This window comes from Phyllobates terribilis, unplaced genomic scaffold (assembly GCF_046119375.1).
Source record: "Phyllobates terribilis strain yellow unplaced genomic scaffold, ASM4611937v1 Scaffold_1__5_contigs__length_1240528914, whole genome shotgun sequence".
NCBI classification, from domain to species: Eukaryota; Metazoa; Chordata; class Amphibia; order Anura; family Dendrobatidae; genus Phyllobates; species Phyllobates terribilis.
The window spans coordinates 698,312,521-698,336,010 of NW_027362761.1; the positions used below are offsets into that span (position 1 = coordinate 698,312,521).

At 42.3% G+C, this 23,490-nt stretch overlaps 1 protein-coding gene across 2 annotated transcripts in view; it reads right to left on the minus strand.

Moving 5' to 3' along the window:
• Positions 1 to 23,490, minus strand: part of ARID3A (AT-rich interaction domain 3A) — a 63,716-nt gene that overhangs the window by 32,995 nt on the left and 7,231 nt on the right. For both annotated transcript variants that reach the window (XM_073685500.1, XM_073685490.1), the window contains exon 3: positions 22,227 to 22,470. In XM_073685500.1, the coding sequence (XP_073541601.1) occupies positions 22,227 to 22,470 (244 nt within the window). The remainder of the gene's footprint in view (positions 1 to 22,226; positions 22,471 to 23,490) is intronic.

Below are 23,490 nucleotides of genomic sequence, written 5' to 3' on the forward strand. Positions count from 1 at the left end.
TTCATAGCAGTGCCCACCTTTTTGCAAAGGATATATAAGTCTGCATACTGTTATGTGGGGGATTCGGACGTAAGCCCAGATGGTGCCACTTAATGGGTACCCGAACACAATGCGAAAGCACCCCAAAACTATGCTCTCATGATGAGCTTTTCGTGCATTTTTTTGACGCTGCATATTTTTAGGGTCAAAAATGCAGCATCTTACCATTCCAGCAAAGTGGATGGGAGTTCTAGAAATCTCATGACCACTGAGCTTTTTAAGCACTGCGTACTCATCTGTGGTGCGTTTTCCAAATCCGCAGTCTTCAGCATAGATTTTCCCCATAGACTTACGTTAAGATACGGAAAATCAGCAGCAAAATAAAAAGCATATGTATTTTTAGCGCATTTCTGCAGTGGAATTGCATTAAAAAAACATATGTAATCTGCAAGTATAGCAATAAAGTTTTATCAAAGCGAAAAAACAAGAAGTATCAAGAACAAACCAGCTTCATTTAAAGCATGACAAGACAAAAAGCATGTTAAAAAAACACAAGTAACCTAATTTAAATTATAGGTGCAGCATCAAAAAAGGCACCAAAAGCTCATGGAGGGAACATAGCCCATACTGCATGGCTTTATTGCATCTATAGAAAGACAAATTGAAGTCCTATATGGGAAAGAACTCTTTTGTACAGATACCACCATTAGTCCTGCTTAACAAATTAAAGAAATACCAGCTTTACAAAACACACTCACTGAATAATCTCAGGAAAAGAATAGGGATTGTGGAGCGAAGCATACAGCGTCTAACATCTGCTGCTACTGTACAGGAGGAAATAAAAGCGGCAGGCTGAATGAGTCAGACACACAACGTTTTTGGACCAGATCCAGCACTTGTCAGAAGGGATAATAAACCCGCAGGGCATACAACTCCGGTGAGGTCCCAATTCCAGGAGAATAGACCATCATCGGCAAAGATTATCTAGACATGCAGCATGACGGCATACAGATGCGTAAGCAGTGTTTACCTCTCTAGCAGGGACACGTGGTTGCGTGGAATTGGCATGCAGCCACACAAAGTGTGCAAATCTGCCAGAATCAGTGTACTCATTTACATGACAAGATTGCCAACAACGATTATGCTGTGTGTTTAACTCCACCGCAACATCTGCTCCTATAAGCCTGACTGAGTAGGCTCAGGCAGCCGCACAGTGCACACAGGGTGCAGAACAAGATTGCCTAATTGCTGGATAACAAAGGGACATCCCTACAACAGCATCAACCATTGCAGCCACAGCCCTTCACAGCAGGCCAGTCATCCCTAGCCAGGCGGCAACCGAAAACTTTCCAAACACACAATTAGCATTTACAAATACACCATCAGGCCTTCTTCGTATGGGTGCGGGAAACGCTGCGTTTTTCGTGATGTGTTACAAATGTATGCAACAGCAATTTATTTATTTTATTTTTTAAATGTGCTCTTCATGCGCAGTGTTTTTAATGCAATTGCAATTTTACAATGGCTTTTAAACTCCCCATTGGAGTCTATTGGGAAAGAATGTACTCAAAAGAAATTAAATAAAACACTAATTTCCAAAAGCATCTTTTGAGTTTTCAGGAAGTCATGTCCAATTTGTTTGAGCTCTAAAACTGGATTTTCTGCACAAAATTATATCCTGCGGGAAATCCACTTTTTACAGTTCAAGCAAAGATGTGAACATATCAGGTTCCTACATTTAGGTAACTCTAATTTGTAAGTGAATACTTACATTATGCAACGATGTACCTTAGGATGTGTTATTTTTTTCTTTCACAAATCCAATGCTGTAGAGAATGAAAGCAATGTGTCCATGTCCTAAAGTCCCTTTAATATGGTATATCATGTTGTTGCCTCTCAGGTAATGTTTCCACTATTAAGCATAAACAATGAACTTGAATGCAAGTTGGTGTGCATGCAGCATGTAAGTGCATGTTCACACTGGCCACTAAGCAGACAAAACCCAACTCTTGGGTCTTGTGGTCAGTGTGAACATGTACTTACTGTACATGCTGCATGCACACCAACTTGCATTCCAGTTCATTGTTTTTGCTTGCCGTTTCAGTTTCTGCATTTAGTGCAGGTAAGGGTGTGGCCTCCCTTTTCTTTGAGCTGGACATTACAATTAAAGAGCTCCCCAATGCTGGGTGTCAATTAATCCACACCTCGGTCCTTCTCAACCCTTATTCACACAACGTCATTAGACACATGGTAAGGTTTTAATACTAGAGGTTAAAACCAAATAGGGTCACCGTGACGTGGTGGGATGGCTTTTACATTTTTTATGATCATTAATATATGCTAACCAAGTACCCCATATTATTTTCATGCACTATTGCTGTTTATTTACTGCAGGATATTTGCTCATTTTGTTTTTTTCTTGGGTTTTGAATGTTTCCACTAGTGTAAATGCTGACATAATGGAGAGGATAGAGGAAACTTAGCCTATAAGGTCCATTTAGATGTGACCATTTGGGCCCATTAACAAGCACCAATAGACTATACAAGTTGATCAGCATTTAATTACTAAGGCTACCTAAAACAGGCTAATTATTGATGGGAAGGGAACTATTAATACGAGAGTTATGTCCCCATACAGCATTAGGTTATTGGCATCAGAACCTCCGGTCACATGGGAGAGGTGTGCTGTCAATAACTGATTTTTATGCTGGCATAATGATCTAGCGCCCCAATGAACGAGGGTTTTGCTGGTTCATCAGGTGTTTGCCAGCATGTTTACACAAGCAGATAAATTGGGAAGGAGAGGTCCTACAGCTCATTGGATCGTAAGGATATCAATGTTTACGTATATACCCCAATACCAAAACGCTCATCACCGATTTGCTCATTGTAGCAAAATTCAAAGAATCATATTAACACTGATCATAGCAGTTTAATGTCCACCAGACATTACGCTCTGCTTGTCATCAATCCAGGATGACCCTGGTGTAGTACTTTAATCCCTCTGTACTATGTCGCAGAAAATTGTGGTTAGGTAGTACCTTAAGCAACAGGAAGTAAGGTGCACTGGCACTGCAAGATCGTGAACAAGTGTCCATAGGACTGCTCGGTTCATGATAGCCGTGCAATCTTAGGCTAGGGTCACATGAGCAGATCTCCTATCATCCAAGAAAAATTGGGTCGATTATGCAGATCAGAGTGTGATCAGAGAGTCTCGGATGAGAAGAGGGAGAGAGGGAGATCATACCGCTCAGGAAGGAGACGGGTGCGGTGTCACAGAGATGAACATGGTTTGGTCAGACATGTGCATATCAACCCAAGGACAAAAGCAAAAGACCTTGTGAAGAGGATGGCAGAAGCTGGTAAGATTGTGTCAATATCCACAGTGAAATCAGTACTGTATCAATGTGGGCTGAAAGGCCACTCAGCCAGGAAGAAGCCATTCCTCCAAAAGAAACAAAGCCAGATTAATGTTTGCAAAATGCACAAAGGAACAAATACCTTAATTTTTTGGAGACATGTCCTGTGGTCTGATGAAACTAAAATTTTACTTTTTTGGCATAATGACCATCGTTACGTTTGGAGAAAAAAAGGGAAAAGCTTAGAAGCCTAAGAACACCACCCCAATGGTGAAACAGCATCAAGTTGTGGGGTTGTTTTGCTGCAGGAGGGACTCGTGTATTTCACAAAATAGATGGCATCATGAGAAAAGAAGATTATGTGGCAGTACTGAAGCAACATCTCAAGACATCAGCCAAGAAATTAAAGCTTGGGCAGAAATGGGTCTTCCAAATGGACAAAGACCCGAAGCATACTGTCCAAATGGTAACAATGTGGCTTAAGGATAAAGTCAATGTTTTGGAGTGGCCCTGATCTCAATCCTATTGAAAATTTATGGGCAAAGCTGAAAAGGCAGGTGTGAGCAAGGTGACCTACAAACCTGGATCAGTTACACCAGTTGTTAGGAGGAATGGGCCCAAATTCCGACCAACTATTGTGAGAAGCTTCTGGAAGGATATTCTAAACGTTCTACAATTCTGACCACTGTCACTTTGAGGCAATTACTCTGGAAAGCTTCAACGGATCCCCCCAATTCTGAGACAGTTTTTTCATGACATATTGTACTTCATGATTGTGGCAAAATTTCTTTTATACCACTTGCGTTTATTTGTGAAAAAAAAACTGAAATTTGTCGAAAATTTAGAAAATTTTGCAATTTTCAAAATTTGAATTTTTATGCCCTTAAATCATAGATATGTCACACAAAATAGTTAATAAATAACATTTCCCACATGTCTACTTTACAGCAGCACAATTTTGGAACCAAAAAGGTTTTTTGTTTGTTTTTTTATTATTATTAGGGAGCTATAAGAGTTAAAAGTTGACCAGCAATTTCTCATTTTTCCAACAAAATTTACAAAACCATTTTTTTTTTTTTTTTTTTTTAGTGACATCACTTTGAGGGGTCTTTATGACAGAAAATACCCAAAAGTGACACCATTCTAAAAACTGCACCCCTCAAGGTGCTCAAAACCACATTCAAGAACTTTATTAACCCTTCAGGTGCTTCACAGGAATTATTGGAATGTGGAAGAAAAAAAAATGAAAATTTAACTTTTTTCACAAAAATGTTACTTTAGACCCAATTTTTTTTTTTTTTTTCGCAGAGGTAACAGGAAAAAAAAAAATGGACCCCAAAATTTGTTGTGCAATTTCCCCTGAGCAAGCAGATACCCCATATGTGGGGAAAAAACACTGTTTGGGAGCACGGCAGGGTTCGGAAGGGATGTAAAATTTTTGAATGTAAAATTTGCTTGAATAATTAGCGGACGCCATGTTACATTTGGGGAGCACCTGATGTGGGGGTTTTCACTGTTTAGGCACATCAGGTGCTCCCCAAATGCAACATGGCGTCCGCTAATTATTCAAGCAAATTTTACATTCAAAAAGTCAAATGGTGCTCCTTCTCTTCCGAGCCCTGCCATGTGCCCAAACAGTGGTTTTCCCCCACATATGGGGTATCTGCGTGCTCAGGAGGAATTGCACAACAAATTGCATGGTGCAATTTCTCATGTTACCCTCATGAAAATGCAAAATGGGAGGCTGAAAAAACCTTTTTGTTGAAACAAATGTGAAATTTTTTATTTTTACGGCTCAATGTTCTAAACTTCTGTGAAGCACCTGGGGGTTCAAGGTGCTCCTCACTCATCTAGATAAGTTCCCTGAGGGGTCTAGTTTCCAAAATGGTGTCACTTGTGGGGGTTTTCACTGTTTAGGCACAAGTGACACCATTTTGGAAAGTATACCCCTCGGGGAACTTATCTAGATGTGTGGTGAGCACCTTGAACCCTCAAGTGCTTTACAGAAATTTATAACATGGAGCCGTGAAAAATAAATAAATAAAAAAATAATCAAACTTTTTCCACAAAAATGATGTTCTAGCCCTTTTTTTTTTTTTTTTTTTTTTTAATTTTCTTAAGAGGAGAAAATGGACCCCAAAAACTTTTGAGCAATTTCTCCTGAGTACGCCAATACCCCATATGTGGGGAAAATAGAGTGTTTGGGCGCACGGCAGGGTTCAGAAGGGAAGGAGCACTGTATGACTTTTTGAACGCAAAATTGTCTGGAATCGAGAGCGGACGCCATGTCACGTTTGGAGAGCCCCTGATGTGCCTAAACAGTGGAAACCCCCCACAAGTGACACCATTTTGGAAACTACATCCTTCAAGGATTTTATCAAGGGGTATAGCGAACATTTTGAACCCAGAAGTACGACACAGAATTTGATAACATTAGGTCATCATATTGAATAAGTTGTCATTAGTCTTGAGCGCAAGTGCTCGCTACCTGAGTTTGCATCGGGTACTCAGGTATGCACCATGTACCACAGGTGCTCAAGTGAAATGCTCAAGTCCCCGCTCGCATGTTTCACGGTTATTAGACACCCAAAAAAAAAAAACTTGCAGGGATTGCATATGGGGCGGAGACTCGAGCATGTCACTTGAGTTTGCATCGGGTGCTCAGGTATGCACCGAGTATCGCGGGTGCTCAAGTAGCGAGCACTTGCGCTTAACACTAGTCGCCATATCTTTTTTTTTTTTTTTTTTTTACTTTTGAAAAAAAAACAAAAAAAACAACCCTAATCCATAAGTGATTAGACGACTTTATTCTTTGGGTCGGTGTGATTACAGCAGTACCAGATTCATATCGGGTTTTATGATCGACAGCTGTCACACACTAAAAGACGCATTTTTTGTAAAATCTAGTTTTTGCATCGCCATATTTTGAGAGCTATAATTTTTCCATATTTTGGCCGACAGTCATGTGACGGCTTGCTTTTTGCGGGATGAGTTGACGTTTATTGGTGCCATTTTCAGGCACGTGACATTTTTTGATTGCTTTCTATTCCGATTTTTGGGAGACAGAATAAACAAAACACAATTCAGAATTTTTTTTTTTTTTTTTTTAATACTGTTCCGTGTGTGGTAAAGTTGATATGGTAGCTTTATTCTTCGGGTTTGGAGATATGATGATAAAGTATTGTTTTTTGCTTAGTCTTTTATCTTATTTAATTTTTTTTTTTTTTCAGGGTTTACTAAAGGGGTTAGCTAGTGGGACAGGTTTATAGGTCAGGTCGTTCCGATACAAAATGTGTGTACTTTTATTATTTTGTTTGTTTTTTTTTCAGAATATTTATTGATGGGTACATTATATTTTGATTTTTGGTGCATTTTTTTATTTGTTATACTTTTACAAATTCCGCAGGCTGTCAGCGCTGCAGATGCAGAAGATACTCTGGTCATGCACTGCGCATGACCAAAGTATCTTCCTGCTGTCTGGTGACCCAGATATTGTCATGACGACATCAGGTCATCATGGCAAGATCCGGGAAGCCACGGCAGACAAGGTTGGATGCCGGCAGGAGAGTTGAGTATCGATCACCTCCCCTTGCCATCGCAATGCTGCGATAGACTTCGATCACAGCATTGCAGGGGTTAATGTCCCGGGAGCGATGCGCGACCACTCCCTACACATAGTACCAGGGGTCAGCTGTGACAATCAGCTGACACCCGGCAGCGATCGCGCCCGCACATCTTGTGTGCAGGCGCAATCGCCATGACGTACGAATACGTATCTGGCTCTCGAGTCCCAGGACGCAGGAACGTACGTATTAGTACATCATGGGCTTTTGAGGGGTTGAGGGCAATGGTACCAAATACTAATGAAATGTATGTAAACTTTTGACTTTGCAGTAAGTAATAAAATGCCTTAAAACATTCCCTCTCTCTCATTATTCTGGCATTAGGCAAATATTAAAAATTCTGGTAATCCTAATTGACCTAAAACGGGAAAGGTTTATTCTGATTTCATGTCAGATATTGAGAAAAACATCCATGTGTCTTTTTATATAGTGTATGTAAACGTCTGGTTTCAACTGTACTCAAAACCATAACTTATACATGCACACCTTCCTGCAGACACTAAAAATCATTTTTATTCCGGTAACTTCAGATCATTTCCATACAGCTAGATTTGCCATGAAACCACTTCATTGCCTGGCATCACATATAGGAGGTGTTTAGTAACTACAGAGAGTGTGTGGAGCCCATCCCTTCTGAAAAGCCAGGATAAATAAAAGATGAGACCGGCTATAAACCACTTCCCAAGATTAATTATTTAATGAGTTGCTGCAGCATCAGCTAAACGAGAGGGTGGGGGTTAGAGATCAAAATAAAGATATGGCGGGGGAGGGGGGAGTAAAAACAAGTTAAGGCTCTGGAAAGACAGTTGAGAGGAAATTGAACTCCACGCACCTGAAAGCAGGTCGGTTACCCAAAACAGCATGGTAGGCCTCTATATGAGAAAAGGAGTTGTTTTATTATTATTATTATTTATATAGCGCCATTGATTCCATGGTGCTGTACATAAGAAGGGGTTATATACCAGATACAGATATCACTTACAGTAAATAAACAATGATAGACTGGTACAGGGGGAAGAAGACCCTGCCCCTGCGGGCTTACATTCTACAGGAATTGGGAAGGAGACAGTGTTTTAGGGAAGAATAGAGTCATACATGGGGATGTCCTTCAACGTTTCTTGATGTATATAGCGCATGTGAGTAGTCAGATTTTGGACCATAAATCTGACCCAAAACCAGGTGCGGATACTCTGGCCTTTCATTTTTACCTATGAGCCTTGATTCAATCAACACAGGCAGTTTTCATTCCAGTCTTAAGGAGGCATGATGGAGTCAGATGCTCCCGATTCATTTAGAGGCATTAAGAGACTTCAAAATATCTCGACACGTCAAAGTATGTCATTTGTTAAGATCTCATCTGCATGCCTACTACAGTATTTCGCTGTTGATTGTATCTGCACAATCCGCAGCTTTTCTGTCTTGTACTGACCTACGCCTACATATCCTTTTGAATAAACTACTGCTTTTGAGAATAAAAAAAACAACAACTAACTGTATGAAGCGTGCTGGTGCAATTCCAGCCCTAAATGCATTTTTTAGGGTTCTAAGGACAGGAAACTGCCCCTTACCCATCAGATGTTACTGGGAAGTAGCTGCACATCATAAAGGTCTGCCATTGCTAGTACAGACTAGAAGTAAAATGCCATCACAATATGCACTTCTAAACATAAGCAGTTGTGCTTTCAACACAAATTGGACAGACTGGATAGGCCTGTTTGTTACATTAGCCTGTGTACATAAACCCAGGGCTGGAAATTTCCATTAGGACTCCACAGACTTGTTTCCCCACTTGGCTAGTAATGTTTGCTTGAGCATATTTAAAAGCCTATACATTTGTAAAGAGGAACAGAAAAAAAAATATGGAAACAGGGAGCCAAATAACTATTAGGAAACCAGCTTTGGTGAGGCAAAAATAGGCTATGCACACAGTGCAAGGTCGACACCATTGTCAGACAGGAAACGTCAGGATTTAGAGAACTGCACTTTGTAAAGGTGATGCTCTACAACAGGGTTCCCCAACTCCAGTCCTCAAGGCCCACCAACAGGTCATGTTTTCAGGATTTCCTTAGTATTACACAGGTGATAATTGCATCACCTGCACAGGCAATAATTCCATCACCTGTGCAATACTAAGGAAATCCTGAAAACATGACCTGTTGGTGGGCCTTGAGGACTGGAGTTGGGGAACCCTGCTCTACAACACTCCCACAGATAGTGTCTCCCGGATAATTCATGCGTCAAAGCCAGCACGTTACGTCCCCAACCGCTACATAGGACTAGTCAAAAATTATATACAAAGGCAGAACCTACAGGCAAAGACTACCTGACATTTATTTTGCCCATATCAAGCTGCTTTTTAGCTCAGCTTTATTAGGGCAAAGTAGTCATCTGTGACTACAGGGAGTCCAAGATATTCTGAAGCGCACCTCCTGTCTCATGACTGGTTCAGGCTACCGCTCCCTCCTATCCCACAGCTATGCCTGTTCCACCTGGATAAAACACTCGTTTATGAAGAGATTTCCAGCACAGAAAAGGGCAAAATAATGACAAAGTGCAGACCACGAGGTTATCAAGTGTTGCCATACATGAAGGGCCAGAGTTAGGGGCAGGCAAAATAAGCATTTGCCTAGGGCCCCCAAGCCAGTAGCGTGCCACTAATAGCGGCATATCACACGGACGCTATGAAGGGGGCCCGGCGCCAGCACTGGCCCCCCCGCATTCAATTGTATCAGCATCTTATATGCCGATACAGTTGCAATGATGGAGGAAAGCACGTCAGGTGATGCTCCCACTCCCATCGGTCCCCCCTGCCTCGGCAGCGCGCCACGCTGTTCCGGGCAGTGGAGCAGCTGGGACGCGCTGCAGAGACCGGACCAGCAGGGCAACGAGGCAGGTTATTTTTAAAATCAGTAAGTACGTGGTGGCCATAGTATTGCAGGACAATAGGGGTGCATTATACTGTATTGAGGACTAAAAGGGGAGTGCATTATACTATGTGGAGGACTACAGGGAGTGCATTATACTATATAGAGAACTATGGAGTACATTATACACTGCTCAAAAAAATAAAAGGAACACTCAAACACTTCCTAAATCTGAATGAATGAAATATTCTCATTGAATACTTTGTTCTGTACAAAGTTGAATGTGCTGACAACAAAACCACACAAAAATCATCAATGTAAATCAAGTTTATTAACCAATGGAGACCTGGATTTGGAGTCACCCCCAAAATTAAAGTGGAAAAACACACTACAGGCTGATCCAACTTTGCTGTAATGTCCTTAAAACAAGTCAAAATGAGGCTCAGTATTGTGTGTGGCCTCCACGTGTCTGTATGACCTCCCTACAACGCCTGGGCATGCTCCTGATGAGGTTGCGGATGGTCTCCTGTGGGATCTCCTCCCAGACCTGGACTAAAGCATCCGCCAACTCCTGAACAGTCTGTGGTGCAACGTGACGTTGGTGGATGGAGCGAGACATGATGTCCCAGATGTGCTCAATCGGATTCAGGTCTGGGAACCGGGCGGGCCAGTCTATAGCTTCAATGCCTTACTCTTGCAGGAACTGCTGACACACTCCAGCCACATGAGGTCTGGCATGGTCCTGCATTAGGAAGAACCCATGGCCAACCGCACCAGCATATGGTCTCACAAGGGGTCTGAGGATCTCATCTCGGTACCTAATGGCAGTCAGGCTACCTCTGGCAAACACATGGAGGGCTGTGCGGCGCTCCAAAGAAATGTCACCCCACACCATTACTGACAAACCGGTCATGCTGAAGGATGTTTCAGGCAGATCGCTCTCCATGGCGTCTCCAGACTCTGTCACGTCTGTCCCATGTGCTCAGTGTGAACCTGCTTTCATCTGTGAAGAGCACAGGGCGCCAGTGGCGACTTTGCCAATCCTGGTGTTCTGTGGCAAATGCCAAGCGTCCTGAACAGTGTTGGGCTGTGAGCACAACCCCCATCTGTGGACGTCAGGCCCTCATACCACCCTCATGGAGTCGGTTTCTAACCGTTTGTGCAGACACATGCACATTTGTGGCCTGCTGGAGGTCACTTTACAGGGCTCTGGCAGTGCTCCTCCTGCTCCACCTTGCACAAAGGCGGAGGTAGCGGTCCTGCTGCTGGGTTGTTGCCCTCCTACGGCCCCCTCCACGTCTCCTGGTGTACTGGCCTGTCTCCTGATAGCGCTTCCAGCCTCTGGACACTACGCTGACAGACACTGCAAACCTTCTTGCCACAGCTCGCATTGATGTGCCATCCTGGATGTGCTGCACTACCTGAGCAACTTCTGTGGGTTGTAGAGTCCGTCTCATGCTACCACGAGTGTGAAAGCACAAACATCATTCAAAAGTGACCAAAACATCAGCCAAAAAGCATTGGTACTGAGATGTGGTCTGTGGTCCCCACCTGCAGAACCACTCCTTTATTGAGTGAGTCTTGATAATTGCCAATAATTTCCATCTATTGTCTATTCCATTTGCACAACTATATAGAGAACTATGGGTTGTGCATTATACTATATGGAGGACTCTGGATTGCATTATACAAAACAAAATGCTGACTAATCATCGAGTGATTAGATTGTTTATGCCGGAACAAAAATCATTGCTCTCGGCAGTACATCACCGGTGAAAACTGCAGATATGCTGCTGATAACATGATACTGTATTTGTAAGGGACAGATTGATCTATTAGTAGTTGTTTTGTGCCCATCATTCTTACTCAACCGGTGTAAAGATGGGAAACAAGCGTCGAACTATTTCAATATTGTCGATCATGCTCATTTAACGGCTTTAACTCAGCGCATGTAAATACAACCAAAATGTTCCTGTGTGATGGTACAATATGTAAGCATTTGATGCCCCCACTTTACACTTTTGTCCAGGGACCCACTTTGTCCAAAACCGGCCCTGCATACAGGTACTATATACAGATGAGGCTTCGTTAAGAGCACTCAATGGGGAACACAAAGCTCCAGAAAAAGGACAATGTCTAGCAACTACTGCAGACCACAAATGGAATTAATTCCTAATTACTAAATAATCATCTGGCCTCATCAGCAAGGTGGCACAGTAGTCAATCACCAATGCATTGCAGCACTGGTGTCCTGGGTTTAACTCCAACCAAAGACATGTTCATGGGATTGGTACATTCTCTGTGCTGTGTGCATTTCTTGTCTCTTCAGAGAGGAGAGGACCAGAAGTCTAGTGCCACCTACAGGAAGTAGCAATCCTAAAAGTCAACAGTGACCCTTTAAAAAGGACCCTTATCACATGACTTAGGATATAAGCCAGAACCAGAAACTTAATTTGCAGACACTGTGCTTCGGGGTACTGCCCCTCGTCAGTGCAAAGTGTGAGTTCTGGTTTAGCTGGAAGAGAGGCATCAGACCGGTATCTAGGGGTAATAGCTCTACTTGCGGAGAGCGACACGTTAAGCACGTCAGGTAAAGGAGACTTTTAAAGCCGCAATGCTCCTCTGGGAAATATGCAAATTGTCTCTTCAGAGAGGAAGAGGACCAGAACTCTACAGGAAGTAAAAATCCTGAAAGTCAATAGTGACCCTTGTATCTTCTCACAGACATAATGATAGGAAATTTAGATTGTCATCACTGTTTTCAGTGAGGCTCACAATGTCTGTAAAGTGCTGCACAACACGATGGAACTATTTAAAGAGATTCTGTCACCAGGTTCAAAGAGGAAGGAAAAAATAGGAGCAAAAACTGGACTCTTGATCTGGTGACAGATGCTATTTAAAGGGGTTGTCCACTACTTTTACATTCATGCCCTATCCGTAGGATCCGTGTTTTCTTTAAAGACTTTATAATGTATCCGAGTCGCTCCTGCACTGGTGTATGAGCAGCCATAATATGAGTATCCAAGGACTTGTGACAGTAATAATCTGAATTCCACAGCTCAGACTCATCAGAAGCTGGGAGGGGCGACAGCAGACAATATAATATAATCAGGAAGCAACTGCAAACTGTATTCTGGCAGATCTGGAAAATAAAAGTATACATCACTTTCCTCATAGATAAGTATAGATTCAATGAATCAGAGTCTAGAAGCACAAGTTTGTTATAGCGGATAGGCCTTCCTGTGGTGGAGCACGAAGGAGGGAACAGGATTTTATATATTTGTGGCTTTAATAATCAGGTGAAATGGAACAACGCTTTCAGCAGCTGCTTAGCTATACGGCATCAGATATTAGAAAGACATTGAGAACTAAATATATATTTTTTTATAGAGAAATTTCATAAAGTTGCAAACAGAGACCCTCTAACGTACTGATGCCAAAAGTGGACACGTCTAACATGTTATAAGTGCAACATTTCTACCATAGTCGAAAGAAATAACTGAATAGGTTCCTCAACCACCATCTTTATTCACTGATGCATTAAATTTGTCCAGGGAAGACACTTTGTACATCAAGTACATTCAAGACTACCTCTTGCAGCTCATCAAGAGAATGCCAAGAGTGTGCAAAGCAGTCATCAAAGCAAAAGGTGGCTACTTTGAAGAACCTAGAATATAAGACATATTTTCTGTTTCACACTTTTTTGTTAAGTATATAATTCCACATGTGTTAATTCATAGTTTTGATGCCTTCAGTGTGAATGTACAATTTTGATAGTTATGAAAATACAGAAAAATCTTTAAATGAGAAGGTGTGTCCAAACTTTTGGTCTGTACATTTTACCTTTTGTGTTCCCCCTATTTCCTCAGACTGTAAGCTAGCGAGCAGGGCCCTCACTCCTTTTGATAGGAGTTATGCTTATTCTGTAAAATCTGTATCGTCTGGTCTGTACAAGTCCCCCCTTAAAATTGTAAAGTGCTGTGGAATATGTTGGCGCTATAAAAATAAAAATCATCATCACTTAGTTCTTGGAAAACACATCCTGTACATATTGACAGGCAAAGCATTTTGGCCTTCAAACTGAAGAAATTATTCTGGAAATTGGATTATTACACAAATTCATTCCATACAGCAGTCAGTAGACAGCACCAAGTATGTCTCTGACCAGCAATAGGGTTGTGTTATGACAGCCGATTACAGGGAGGACTCCGATCAATAAGAGTGTAAGTTACCGTTTAACCTCCGGAGCTCTACACCCACAGAATCATTCTTCCAATATCCAGAGGAGGGACCGCACAATCATCATTAGGTAGGACATCTTAAGATGCAAGAGTTCAATGGGAAAAGTATTTAATGCTTACAAAAATACACAAACACAGTTATTGTCACACTTCACAAGACAAATGTGAATGCAGACTTTTAGATTGGCGGCTGGGTAGCCCACAGAGGAAGCTTGCTCATCAGTCTATGTTAATACTTCTCCCACGATCTTTTATTATGGCATGAACATTAACCATAAACCAAAGATTTAGCAAAATCCAGGAAAACAACAGTCAGAAACTGAGTATCCACAGCTACATTAGAGCCGAAGCACTGATGGAACGACACACAAAGTGTGCATCTGTAATATATACATAAACAGACAATTAGGAGTATAGTAGCATATTACTACACATTTAATCACATGCAGACTTTTATAGAATTATAGCTTGACAAGCCACACATTTGGAGTAAAACCCAACTTGTATTTTTATTATTCTGCCATACACCAAATTCATGGATCATTCCGTTCATTTAGGCAAGATAAAGGGACCTGCTTTTGATGGGATACTCCGCTCTGGACTATTATTTCAAAAGCTACCGCAAAGCTTTTAAATGGGAGTGGATGACATAAGAAGAATGCAGATATAAATTCACAAAGAATACATTGCATATAAAGATAAATCAGCATAGTCTAAGTAAATATATATTTAGATTAAACTGATTTCTTTATATGCAATGTATTCATTGTAAATTTACTTCTGAGAGATGATATAAGTATAATTGGTGTCAGCACCAAAGAGCACAATAGCAATCTGCACAGATTTGTTTTTGATGTGTTTTTTAGTGCAGATTTGACCGCACTTTTCAGTGCAGAACACTACAGAAGTCTATATGAAAGAGCACACAGTTCAGCAGCAACTTTAAACTCACATTATCACCTTTAATAGTATCGGACAGGTGATACGAGCCATATAATGCGGTGGCATTGTAACTACTAATCTCGCAATGTCATGCTTTAAAACACTGGCCAAAAATCTGACTCAACCACAGACTTTGCTAACCTGTGACTCTTGCAATCAGAGCTAGCGGTCGTGCAAGAGAATGAGTTATTTCAAGTGATTAAGGTTTATAGAACATGGCTCAAACCCAAACCAAAGACGGGAAACAATCAACAGACGGCAGGCAAGCAGCCAAACCATGATTCCTGGAGAGAATCTGCGAGTTATCACTCAACTGTGATGCTGAGCTATGAGAGATTACATAACTGCCTATAGTGGCGGCTGCGGTCCCTCATGCGATAGAGATCGTATTCACACACGTGAAGAGAGCCCGTTATCCCACCCCCTTCCCCATTACAACCTCACCATTCAGGTTCTTTTCTTTTACATAGCATATAAACAGGTTACAGTCCCCAGATGCGCTGCTTTAAACAAACTTTACCTGGCATTTATCAGAGACAAAAGAACAACCCCCACAAGTACAGTGACACCTGTGTGCATCTCAGCTACACAAAGTCAGACAGGTGCAGCCGGCTGATCTCCTCCCTCTACAGAGACAAGGGCTGAACTCGGGAGTGGGGACATACCTGCACCTGTAACTGACACAAAGCCCACTATGAGGAGATGTTAGGGTGCAAGACTCATGACTAACCCCTTCACTGCTCAATCACTAAACTAAAGTAATGGATTACATTTAATACAATTCAACAATTAAATGTAATTATAGGTAAGAAAGGCTTTAACATTTTAAAAGTTAACCTATTCCACAAAATATAACAGATCAGGATTATGTGATGTAGCAATCAGAAATTGTGCTATGAGTTTGTAGGAATTAAGGGTTTTTCTGAGGCTAGATCTAAAAAAAAAGAGGAAATAGCCTTAGGGCTCTTTCCCAGCGTCCACAGGTTGTGTGCCCACGATGCAGAAATGCTCTGGATTTTTCCTGAGCGTTTCTGCATCTGCCTGGCAGAAAAAACGCATGTGGATTGTACATGCGGTTATCTTGCCAGGGACAAGCGGATGTGAAGCGCTCTTCACATACATTTCCGCATGCGGGTTGTCAAGCACTTTCCAAGCGATTTTAGCATCACTTGGAAAGTGCTTGACAACTTGGTCACACTATATAAATCCATGCAACCGGCATGGATTTATGTAGTGTGACCGTAAAGAATGGTTAAAAATAAATATATACTTACCTTCTGATGGCCCCCGGAGTCTTTATTCGATGCGTCTCGGCTTGCCGGCAGCTCGCGGTACACTGAAGGACCTGCTGTCACATGACTAAATGACGTCAGCGCAGGTCCTTCAGTCCACCGCGATCTGCCGGCAAGCGAAGACAAGCACACCAGGAGCCATCAGAAGGTAAATATAATATTTATTTTATTCTTTTTTTTTTTTTTTTTTTTTTTTTTTTAACAGGTTCTATGGTACCCGGGTCCGGAGGAGAGTCTCCTCTTCTCCACACCCGGGTACAATCCGCACATTGAAACGCTTGGATTCCGAATGTACAGATGCAGTGATGAAGATGACATGCGTTCCAATGCAAGTCAATGGCGGCGAAAACGCAGCGCTTCCGCAAAATAATTGGTAGTGCGGCGTTTTTTTCCGCAATGATAATCTGCAGCGGAAATTTCCGCAGCATGTGCACAGCGGATTATCATTGGGGGACATGGCAGGCCTTATACCATGCGTTTTTTAAGCCCTTCTGCAGAGGAATTGTCACTGCGGAAATGCTTAAAAAACGCATCGTGGGCACACTGCCTTACAGCCCTAACTAATCTTTTGATTAGCCATACTGGTTCAACAATTGGCGTACGTTAGGTTGTGTCAGGCCAGTAAGTAGTAGTTCACTCATTCACCTTCAGGCCAAATTTGTATAATCCCAGAAACCCCCTTTAGAAAGGGAACTCTGAACAATTTGCAACAATGCACTATAGCAGTGCAAACATTTTTAGTATACATTTATATATTAGTTCTCAAAATGTACACAAATCGAACTGCAGCTGAAGAAATAGGATTGTGCAGAAGACACTGCAAACTCCTGAGTTATGTTGTATACCCATTTTATATTTTGGAGTACACCTAGTTTTAAAAACAGTTGCCAGATCTTACAACTATGAGCCATGTAGCTTGGATCTAAAAAAACAAAACAAAACAAAACCACAAACAAGCTTTTTAATACAGACTTATCCATCAAAGTGGTCAAAGAAAATTTGATAATGCAGTCAGAACACTTTCCATACTGCACATACACAATGGTGTATTGCTAAGGAGGGGGGTCTCCAGAAACCTTGAATGAGAGTCCTGGTAGTACAGCATAGGTTCACAATTTAAATGGGTCCATACAACTTTGTGGTTCTCATGGAACTGAACCCCTTTAGCACAGGACATTTTGCAGAATAATCCATGTGGGTGGGTAATAGCAGCACTAAAATGTTGCCACATAAATACTATGAATTTGTGTACCATAGGGTGAAAATGTACAGAAAATAAGTAGTTGAGCTTAAATTAAGGGTATATGCAAACATACTGCTGTGGAATTTGTTGCAGCAGCCCTATCATTGTAAAAATGGAGCAGGATGCTTCATCCTTTGTAATACACATGGTAACATAGGCATAAATTGAATTCTTGAGTAGTTAAAACCTGTAGGGTCAGGCAGTTGATGCCGCATTAATAAACTGCGTATTCTGTCTGGATAATATGCTATGTATGCTCCTAATGAGCGCATACTTTCAAACTGGGATTTCTCATCAGACTCTCGTCGACCGTGGAAACTTTCAAAAGGAACCTGAAGACCCACCTCTTCCGACAAGCCTACAACCTGCAGTAACCACCGCTGCACGACCAGCTCTACCCTCACCTACTGTATCCTCACCCATTCCTCGTAGATTGTGAGCCCTCGCGGGCAGGGTCCCCGCTCCTCCTGTACCAGTCGCCATCACATTGTGTTCAAGATTATTGTAATTGTTTTTGCCATGTATACCCCTTCTTCATATGTAAAAGCGCCATGGAATAATTGGCGCTATAATAAATAATTTCTCACGTAGAGCATGGACGAGATTTGGTAATATCTCATCAACTATGCTGCCACTATAATGCACTACGCATTTCCTGCCAGCAAATTCACAGCAGAAAATCTGCATATTAAAGTCCAAGTAGAAGTATAAGGAATGAGAATTCACAAAGGCTCGACCACATGCTGCACAGAAAATCCAAAGTGAAAGCTACCTGGTGCTGCAGATTTAACATCTGACATCTGTAATTAATGCTGCAGTTTCACCCTTCGTAATGCAAAATGTGAAATCTGTAGCATTTCCAGAGAAATTGCTTAATCTAGGCGAATGTTGCCACAGGCCTATGTCCTAACAAAGCTGATACTGCTAAACCATCGAACATCAGTTATTCCCCAGAAAAATCACAATACGCTAAAGTACTTCAAGATGCCACAAGAAAGTAGAAGCAGGCAAACACACACACCTCCAGCTACCCCTGATGTGCCCACCCTGCAGTGTCACACCCTACTCGCTCCCTCCCCCGCTACAGGAAGTGAGAGAAAACCCACACACAGAAGCATTATCAGGGGAGGAGAGGGGAAGCAGTGATATAAACAAGGATCTAGTCACGCAATACCTGCTGCTAGGCAGAACCACAGCATGACAACATACAGTTACAAGGCAGGACATAGCTAGAAAGGAAAACAGCTAACTTGACAGAAAGCGAATAGTGAGCATTCCCTGAAGCACAAATCGAGCAGCCTCCAGAAATCAATCAAGCCACTGACAACTACACGGAGCGAACAAGCCATGCCTTCACTACAGCTCTGCATGCAAAGCAGTTGTCCGCAACATCCAATCAGCTTATAGTTTTCATTTTGCAGAGGCGTTTCTTTACATAATAGCTGCAGCCTGATTGGTTGCTATGGGCAACGGCTCCATTTAGCCTTCGCACTAGTTTTAGTAAATCTTCCTAAATGTGTTTATTGTGCTGCACAAAAGCAATGTGCCATGAGGACATTCCCTGGAAATATCATACCATTACTAGAGAACATGGGAAGCAAAAGAAGTGGTTGCAGGCAGGGCTGTGGAGTCGGTAAGCCAAACCGCCGACTCCCTCATACATGGCTCATGTTGAAAGGGGTTGTCCACCACTATTCAAAATAGCCCAATGTGTTTTTCTGATGAAAAGAAGCTTCTTTCTTACCTCCCTCTTCTGTTTCTGCCTGTGAGCGGCGCTATCACTGGCATCAAGTGACCCCCGGCTGCAGCCGGCTGGGACATCCACTGAGGTCACGTCATGATTCCGGATGCAGCCGGGGGTGACTTACATCTGCGTTCCACGGTGGCTGCCAGGTTGTGGGCGGGGTTATCCTGCGCGTCACACCCGGAATCACGCCTCACTCAGAGGGAGGTAATTCGAGAGAAGCTTCTTTTCATCAGAAAAACACATTGGGCTATTTTGAATAGTAGTGGACAACCCTTTTACATGATAAATTTACTGTAGCACAGATTTATCTCCGCTAAAAGTCTAGACCCTTAGATCAGGGATAGGACAGACATTTATAGGACATTTCATAACTTTCCCAAATTCTTATGAAAAAATATTCCCCACAAACTGCACTAAACTAATGTACCCAATTTATTATAGATTTTAGGAGTTGGTCCATTTTATACCGACTCCACCAAAATGGGCTCCGACTCCACAGTCCCGGTTACAGGATTTCTCCACTCTGGGTTCTCCTATGTTAGCCGGAGAGAAAAGCCAGTACCGAATACACTGATGGACTCTGCCCAACTAGAATATACTGCAACGACTACTTTTTGTCAGGAATCTGGATAAATAGCTGGACTCATTTGTCTGTCAGCAAGCCAAGGTGCATGGCTAACTGGTACATGTGCTAACTGCACACCTGCAGACAGGTGTGCCAATGCCATCACTTATCTGGCATTGGAACCAACCATCCAGAGTCTGCTCACCAACCTTTGTACCAAGTGGAGAAGATTACCATTTCATCACAAAATGAATGACTCGCCACATCCTAAAGCTGGTCCTAGTACGTACCGGCCATGGTCATCCTGACCCTAACAGAACAGCCTCATAGACATATATAAAGCGGTTGAGCTTAGGTCAAGACATCTGTAATTGGACCATGAGTGTCTGATGTGTGAAACACACTTGTCAATTTTAGGTCAAACATTAAAACACACATCAAAGAATGTAAAGGCAAATTAAAAATGACAATGGATGACCAGAGTATCTTTCTCACCAACTGTCCTTAAATGGGTTTTCTCACTTTATGAATGGCGGGGGTCCAAACCCTAAGGGCCCCGTCACACTAAGCGATGCAGCAGCGATCCCGACAACGATACGACCTGTCAGGGATCGTTGCTGCATCGCTAATACATCGCTGGTGAGCTGTCAAACAGGCAGGCTCACCAGCGATCAGGGGAGCAGCGATATCGTGGAAAGAATCGTTCCACGATGTCCTGCTCCCGTTACCAGCCTGCTGCAAGCAGGAGCAGGCTGGTAACTATGGTAAACATCGGGTTACTAAGTGCGCGTGTGCCCCTAGTAACCCGCTGTTTACCATGGATACCACTCTGCTACAGTGCGCGGGAGCCTCCGTGCACCGTAGCAGAGTGGTATCCATGGTAAACAGCGGGTTACTAAGTGCACGCGTGCCCCTAGTAACCTGATGTTTACCATAGTTACCAGCCAGATCGTTGGTCCCGCTGGTCACACACAGCGATGTGTGCTGGCCAGCGGGAGGCCAACGACCAAAAAATGGTCCAGGACACTTTGCAACGATCAGCGACCTCACAGCAGGGGCCTGATCGTTGCAAAGTGTCACACACAGCGACATCGCTGGTGAGGTCGCTGGTGAGTCACCAAAACCGTGACTCAGCAGCGATATCGCTAGCGATATCGCTATGTGAGACGGGGGCTGAAGACTTCCACCAATTCCAAGACAGACACAGACTGCCTAGGCCCCATTCACTTCCCTTCCCAGCCTGGTTATACAGAAGGAAAGAACATTACTTCTCTATATGACACTGCTAATATACCCTTGTTCACGGGTAGATAACCCAAAACACGGAAGCTTATGGATCCATGAATGTATGGGTTTGTGTTTTTTTTTTTAAATTATTTTTCTCATCTTGTTTTCAATTGGACAGTAAAAGTTATGTTTTAACATTTTCCCACTGGTGCTGGAGCCCAGTCATCATGGACCCTTCTTCCATTTTTGACCTAGTATGTTACACTATATACTATTAAGGCCATTATCTGTTTATACAAGTTCTTAGACAAATATAGCATATTGCAGCAGGACATACAGTATAAACTGACTGCTGCTTGGTTCCTGTATTTTACATAGCCCATATACAGAAGTGTCTATACACATACAAATAGGCATATAAACCATGTTGACTGATACTATATCCACTTTCGTATACACATTACCACCAAGCAATCATCTGTCAGCTTAGCAAGCTACACAACACAATGTGCGGCCTAGACTAGCCAACTGTAAATACATCTAACTATTGTGTAGCTACTGTATATACTTGTGTAAAGGCGTGACCCCAGTGAAATAGAATATGGATGCCTTGTAGAAGGAGCCTTTTCTACATGTTCATGGTCACTACAGTGAGATATATAGGGGATACCGAGAGTCAAGTGAGCAGCGACCTGAAACAAATGGCAAATAGTCTCTTTAATTTGAAAGCCCCCAGTTCTATTAAAGAGGGGTGCAATCCCATTGGGTACACTATAAGGAATACACAATCTCAGGTAAAATTTCTAGGTGGCTGACGCACCACAACAATATCTTTACAAATTAAAAAAAAAAAAAATTTAAGCCAAACACAGCAATCAGAGTACGCAAGTCCAGAATCTGAAATCTCCAGCAAACATTTACCCTCCAGTGTAATCTGTAGCATTACATGACCGCCCATTTAATAAAGGGACACAATGGATCTACCAAAGTGTGTGCCACAAAACTCAACAGATCATACAGAGGCGTTCCAATTGGCCCCACCTAGGATACCCCAATGTTCTAATAGGATGGTAATTTACATGCTGACTGAATCATTGAAATTCCACGTTAACAATTCACATACCAAACTCATTGATGTACACACCTGTTTGAATTGTTCTTCATATGTCCAATCCCCATGATCCTGAATTGGAGGATGTGCATTTTGTGGAAGTCCTGGACGCTCTGCACCACCAGCTGGGCGTGATGGTAAGGTCTGTTGAGCAGGGTGCTTAGGTTGCAAGCCTGCACCTTTACCAGGCCTGCCAGATTCACCCACATCAAGTCCTTCCTCCATATCATCATATTCATCTTCCTCTTCAAAATCATCTTCATCCCATTTCCCCTTCCTTTAAAAAAAAAAAAAAATATGGAATTTGAGGCATTTGAACAATTGCCCAAATCTATCATACCCAAATGAGGAGTAGATTGATCTACTAGAGATGAAAATGTATGCACATATAATCAGCAGCCAAATCAAGCGATAGTCAAAGTAGGTAACATTACCCAGTCTTAGACTACGCAGTCAGAGTTGCTCCAATAAGAGAACAAACCATGTACAACTTGGCACAGATAGTGCGAACAAGAGATCCTGCCACTTCAAAACGGTTGTCTGGAGGTTTCTAACCGCCTCTGACTGACTGCCAACATATGCAGGCCTGCTGCCAGCTTCTGGCACACACTGTATCACTAGGTCATCCAAGGGGCAGCACTCATTACTACTGCTCATTATGAAGCAGGACACCACAGACAATTAAAGTTGTTAATTAGATCAGTATGTTAATGATTTCCTCCTCTGTGTTAACCTCGTAGGATACATTATGTTATGAAGTACATTCTACTTTCTCTCTGGGATATCAGTTATGAAGACTTTAAAATTACAGCACACACACACACACTTACTTACTTTCCGGAGGGGCCATCCGTCCATCTAATAATATGTACACTGGTGTGAAAAAGTGTTTCCCCCTTCCTGATTTCTTATTCTTTTGCATGCTTGTCACACTTCAAATGTTTCAGATCACAAAACAAATTTAAATATGAGACAAAGATAAACACAAGTAAACACATAAGACCTTCATTTAAAAACTGAATTAAGGGAAAAAGAAATCCAAACCTACAGGTCTATTTGTGAAAAAGTGATTGCCCCTAAACCTAATAACCGGTTGGCCACCCTTAGCAGCAGCAACTGCAATCAAGCGTTTGCCAGTTATCACAATCAGTATTTTGCAACGCTCTGGAGGAATTGTGGCCCACTCATCTTTGCAAAATGGTTGTAATTCAGCCACATTGGAGGGTTTCTGAGCATGATCTGCCTTTTTAAAGATTATGCCACAGTATCTCATATCGGAGTAAGGTCAGGATTTTGA